Source organism: Myotis davidii, unplaced genomic scaffold (assembly GCF_000327345.1).
Source record: "Myotis davidii unplaced genomic scaffold, ASM32734v1 scaffold438, whole genome shotgun sequence".
NCBI lineage: Eukaryota > Metazoa > Chordata > Mammalia > Chiroptera > Vespertilionidae > Myotis > Myotis davidii.
In genome coordinates this window covers 2,769,672-2,775,926 of record NW_006290031.1, presented here as the reverse complement: position 1 = coordinate 2,775,926, position 6,255 = coordinate 2,769,672, and the positions used below count along the sequence as shown (strand labels likewise).

Below are 6,255 nucleotides of genomic sequence, written 5' to 3'. Positions count from 1 at the left end.
CCCCAGCCCCGGCTGAGGGCCCCCCTCCCTGCCGAGTGCACAAATTTTTGTGCACCGGGCCTCTAGTCCTATATAATAAAAGAGAAACAGGTAAATTGACCCACCCTCTGCTACACTCACCAGCCAATCAGGAGTGGGTATGCAAAATAACCTGCAAAAAAAAACGGTGGGTTAATTTGCATATACAGGCGCTGGGCAGAGAGAGCTGGAGAGCAGGTAGCTTGAGGGGACATGACTCCCTTGGTTGCTCCCCCAAGCCACTGGGCAGAGAGCAGAGTAGGAGAGCCGGCGGAGGGTGGAGTAGCTTGGGGAACTTGGCTCCCCAAGCCGCCAGACGGAGAGCAGAGAGGGAAAGCTGTTGGCTTGGAGGACTTGGCAGAGTGGGAGGCCAGGAAGGAGACAGAGCAGGAAAGGAAAAGGAAGAGTGCGGGGAGCATCAGGAATTCTGGGAATAGTAGTTCTGGTGGCAGCCTCAGGACCAGAAGTGGAAGCCCAGAGTGTGGGGAGCACCAGGAATGCTGGGAATCGTAGTTCTGGTGGCAGACAGATCTCCTAGACCAGTGATGGTGAATCTATGACACGCGTGTCAGAGGTGACATGCGAACTCATTTTTTTGGTTGAGTTTTCTTTGTTAAATAGCCCTGACACTGAGAGCCACCATCAGGCGGTCAGTGTGCTGGCAGTGGAGCTGCTGTAGCACTGGAATGGAACCCATTAGCCACAGCACTTAAGTTAGGGTTTTTCAAAATGCTGACACACCAAGCTCAAAAGGTTCACCATCACTGTTCACTAGAGCAGTGGTTCTCAACCTTCTGGCCCTTTAAATACAGTTACTCATGTTGTGACCCCCAATCATAAAATTATTTTTGTTGCTACTTCATAACTGTAATTTTGCTACTGTTATGAATCACAATGTAAATATCTGATATGTAGGGTCATAATGTAAATATCTGATGTGCAGGATGGTCTTAGGTGACCCCTGTGAAAGGGTCGTTCGACCCCCAAAGGGGTCGCAACCCACAGGTTGAGAACCACTGCTAGAGCAAAGTGAGCCTGGAGCAAGTTACTGTTGCAGTGGGGGATGGGAAGAAAGCAAAGGTGAGAGACATAAGTAAAATCAGAGTGTCTAAGAAAAATTAAAGGGAAGATATCCTAAAACTTTCAGGAAATCTCCACCAATGAAGCAAAGAAAAAAAATGCCTCTATTATTCTGTGAGCAACAAACCTAACTGGATTGGGGGTCTCAGACAATTCGCTCATATGATTTCAAAGACAGACAGGAACTCCCGGATTGGAGAGGGCTCCCCGTAGGGCTCCCAGATTGGAGAGGGTGCAAGTCCCCCCCCCCCTCCAGGGCATGTGCACCGGGCCTCTAGTTTATTTCAATAATGCTAGCAGTACGGGAGAGCAGCAGGTCATCCATGAAAATCTGCTCTGCACCTTCCCCTCATAAGCCAATTTATTTAGGGTAGGACAAAGATTACAAGGGGATGTAGGCAAAAGAATAAGAATGGGTATAATAATTACAGGCAGTGTGGGTAGGACTCCCTTATCTTTCCATGATAATGGCCTAAATTCCAAGGATGACTCCGAGATCCCTTGGGCATACAACTCCCAGCCAGGTTAGAATGTGCTGTCTTTCATCAGAACAAGCAAGCATAGTTAACAGAGCATGATTATTATTTCTTGTAGCTATAACTAGTCCCCAATATTCTGTTTCTGCCCCTAACACCATGACTGTGTTATGTTACATGGCAAAGTTGATGGAATGACACTCGCTTAGTTTCATTAAGTTATGTAAGACTTGCTAGCCACTAGCTTTCATTCTCCTGTTGGCCTTAAAGAAGAAAGCTGCCTTATAGTGAACTTCCTGTGAAGAGAATCATGTGGTAGGGAACCAGGGAAAGCTCCTGGGAGCTGAGACTAGCAACTTTCCTATGCAGGTATTGTGTGGATATAAGTTTTCAACTTATGTGGGTAAATACTTAGGAGCATGATTGCTAGATTGTATCATGACTATGTTTAGCTTTGTAAGAGAAACTGCCAACTGTTTTCTAAAGTGGCTGTGTCATTTTGCAAGTGAGACTTCTTGTTTATCCAAGACCTTTCCAGCATTTGATATTGTAAATTTTTTGGATTTTGGCCATTCTAATGGTTGAGTAGTAGTAACTTATTGTTTTAATAATGACATATAATGTGGGACATCTTTTCATATAGCTTACAGGGTGGGACAAAGGTAGGTTTATAATTATTCTTATGGAAAATAATGCAATAATTAATAAATAAAGATGCAAGAATGAACTGTGTTTTGCATACTCACAGCTGTATACTTTTGCTGCACCCTGTATTTTCCATCTGTACACCTTCTTTGGTGTGGTGTTTCTTCAGCTCTTTTGCCCAGTTTTTTAAATGGGTATTTTTCTTTCCTTATTGCTGAGTTTTAATAGTTCCTTGTATATTTTGGATACAAGTCCTTTATCAGATAGGTGTTTTGCAAGTATTTTCTCACAGTCTTTGGCTTGTCTTTTCATTTATTAATGGAGTTTATTTTTAATAAATGTTCATTGAATGAACCAATTTCTTTAAATACGTAGAATATCAGGTATATTTTCTGACTATACTGTTATAGAAATTCTTCTGAGTGTTAATAGTTTTGCTTTTTATACTTAGCTGTCTAATCCTGATCCACGTACGTGGAATTTTTTTGTATACTAAGTGTGAGGTGTTGGGAGGTTTACATGAGAACATGTGCGTTTATGTGTGTAGTTTTCTGAATGATTCCTGGCAAATAATACAAAACTGTGTAAGTTTTAGCCCTACTGTTGTTACCCAACAAATACTGATTTTTTTCTCTGAGTCACTGTGCTAAGGATGGGAAGGAAGATCCTACACTCAATAATTCACAGTTTAGTGAAGCTCAGGGCTCTACTTCATCTTTTCTACTTTTATTTCAGTTCTTTTTTTGTTTTTCGGTATCTTAATTTTTCTTCAGTTTCATTGAGATGATTGATGTATAACATTGTGTTAAACTGTATAAAAATAATGATCTGATATATGTATATATTGTGAAATGATTACCAATAAGTTTAGTTAACTAAACTTGTAAGTTTTTCTTGTGATGAGTGTTTTTAGGATCTATAAGATAAATAATTGCAACATGGTAACTATAATAATACATACTGTATTATATATTTGAAAGTTACTAAGAGTGGATCTATTTTTAATTTTTACCTAGTATTTAAAGTGATGGTCAGAAAACTGACCTGCTGCCTAAAACAAAATATTTTAAAGTCATTTAAAATTTTGTTTCATAGATGTTGGTTACTACTGATGGGTGTGAGTAAGTTAGATGTTCTATACCGGAGACTTCTCCTTACAAAACTTTTTATCAGAGGATGGGGAAGGCCAGAGGATCTTAAAAGGTAAAATTTTTTCTGAATGCTTGTTCTGACTTTGTTTTAGTAAACATTTAAAATTTTATTTCACTCTTGAAGTTCTTTGCTATAAATATAAAGTGACTGGAAAATTAAGTCTTAAATAATATTTAAAAAATGAAGTTATTTCCTTTTGTCTTTTCTCCCTTTAATTACTTCTCTTGTTTAACCCACATAATCATAAATTGAATTAGTTTACAAGTCATTCAGTTGTGAAAATAAAGAGCTCTCAGAAATACAAGTTAGATTATTAACTTTAATAATTTTTTTATTGATTTAGAGTTTCCAGAGACTGAGCATTCCTGGGTAAATTAAAATTGTAATGACTATGAAGCTGGGATATACTGTAGCTCAAGTGAACATATGGACTTAAAATAAATTTTCAGGATTTGTGCTTTTAATTTTGAGTCTTATATATGTTAATTACTTTCTGAACAATGATATTTCTCACAGTTTTCTGAGATAAACCAACAAAAGACCAACAACCTACTCTTTTTTCTTTGTTGACTAAAATTAAATTTTAGCATGTTTTATGACCTGGACTTAGTAATTTTTACTCACTATTCATCAGTCTCAACATATGGCTATACTAATTTTTGTTTTCCTTTTGTTCCCCTTTACCATAACAGACTCTTCGAATTCAGAAAGATAATTGGAAATCGAGAAAGATGTCAGAATCTGGTTTCAAGTGATTATCCAGTATTCATCGATAAGGTAGTAAAATGAAATAAATGTATTTATAGAAATTCTGTTTTAACATAAATATGTGACAAGAATAGGTGGAGAGGCAGGAGCTGGAAGAGATTCTCCTAAGAGCTTATATGCATATATGCATAGCCTGTGGCAAAGGAAGGCAGGGGCAGAATGGAGGAGGTCATTGGGGGAAAAAAGAAGACATCTGTAATATTTTCAATACTAAAGATAAATTTTTTAAAAGAATAGGTTGAATGTTAGGAGTATAACAGTAAACACTAGAACATGAGTACACAGTATAGGTTTTTCATTTAATATTTTTAAAATGCTATGTGTTTCCTAACTGGATGCTTATAATAATTAAATTCATTTATGCTTAGGAGCATATACTTGCCTCAATATAAGAAAACTAGAGGCCCGGTGCATGGATTCATGTACTAATAGGGTTCTCTCTCCCTGGCCTGTAAGGATTGGCTGAAACCAGCCCTCCAACATCCTCTGAGGGATGGATGCAAGAGGGCACAGGCCAAGTCAAGGGACCCTATTGGTGCACAGTTGGGGCTGGGGAGGGACCGCAGGAAGTCTCCAGGTTGTGTCTGGCCTGTCTCGCCTAGTCCTGATCAAGCTAACCTACGAGTTGGAGCATCTGCCCCCTGGTGTCATAGCGACTGGTCGAAGGGTCTAACGAATGGGTGGACACTTAGCATATTTGACTTTTATTATATAGGATATTAAGGACTGGATCTTTTTGAACCTCATTTTTTATCTTTAGGCTTATGGGAGTTAAAGTAAATTATTCAGCATTTCAAAAAAATTGGCAGTAACACAGGGAAGTACTCTAGTTGGAGAATCACTACGTGAGAAGTTATTAGCAAAAATAACTCTTAAATAACATCAGGGAAATGGTATGGGATATAGTTAATTGCTGAGAAAAATGATAGAAAGAAGATGCTGTAATATTAGAGAAGTTGAAATTTACAGCTTGTCCTTGAATAATGTCGTTTTGTTATAATGTTAATGAGATGCTGCAGGAACTTAACTCTTATTTATATCAATTAGCCAAAGGTAAAATTGGTTTCCTTATAAAGTCACAGAATATATCAAAGATTTTAAGTGAGGAACTACTGTATTTGAAATAGTTTTGTTTTTAAGCAACCACATGATTTTCTGGAAAATATTTCTAGGTTTATGAACTTGGATACTATTGGGAGGGGTTACAAATGGGTGAGCTTCACATTTCTCATTGCCATCAACCAAAGTAACTCTACTTTCATCTCTCTATATAGGATAAGTTTAGAAGATTTCATTTTTCAAAAGTGTTCCATAGCTAAAGACAAAATTTTAATTGGCAGTTCCTCCTCTACACCATCTAACTGTTCTTTATGAATTTAGAACATTTCTCCCTCAATTTTTACTAAGTATATCTGTTTTCTTTATTTTTCCTATTAAAAATCATAGGCTTGAAATAAATTTAAAGTATGCCAAGTAAAAATCAAAATTCTAATTTCTAAATCGATTTCCCTCCCAAGGAAGAGATTTTGGAATGCATATTTTCAGATTTTCTTCCTCTCTACACCACCTCTCTCTCACCCTCTCTCTGTTTTAAAGAAGTCAGATATAATTCATTATACCATAAAATTCACACTTCAAAAGTATACAAATTCAGTGCTGTTTTTTATTACGTTACCAAGATGGACAACCATTACCTCTATCGTTGTCTCATTCTAGAACATTTTTATTGCTCCAAAGAGAAACCCTTTGCCTAATAGCTGTCATTTCTCATTTCCCCAGACTCTTACCTGCTGGCAATCACTAACCTGCTTTCTCTATTGATTCACCTATTCTGTACATCCTATCTAATAAAAGAGAAACGTGGTAATTAGCGTACAACCGCTACCCTTCACATTGGCTAATCAGGGTGATATGCAGATTAACTGCCAGCCAAGATGGCGGCCAGCAGCCAGCTTGAAAATAACATGAGGCTTGCTTGCTTCAGTGACGGAGGAAACCAACGTTCCCCGCCTGCCTTGCCGTCCTCTGAGCCGGCAGTTTGAAACATTGTAACAAATATAGAAGCTAAACAAAACCCCAGAAACCTGCTTTCAGCAAGCCGGGACTAGAGTTATAT

At 37.9% G+C, this 6,255-nt stretch overlaps 1 protein-coding gene across 2 annotated transcripts in view; it reads left to right on the top strand.

Moving 5' to 3' along the window:
- The window catches only part of ABHD18 (abhydrolase domain containing 18), a 49,388-nt gene that overhangs the window by 12,593 nt on the left and 30,540 nt on the right, over positions 1-6,255 (top strand). Inside the window, exons 1-3 of one of the 2 annotated variants that reach the window (XM_006762817.2) lie at positions 1,921-1,943; positions 3,315-3,422; positions 4,064-4,148. In XM_006762817.2, coding sequence (XP_006762880.1) covers positions 3,331-3,422; positions 4,064-4,148 — 177 coding nt within the window. In that variant the 5' untranslated portion in view covers positions 1,921-1,943; positions 3,315-3,330. Of the gene's footprint in view, positions 1-1,920; positions 1,944-3,314; positions 3,423-4,063; positions 4,149-6,255 lie in introns of those variants that run through there. The other variant, XM_015563326.1, reaches the window with a different exon arrangement.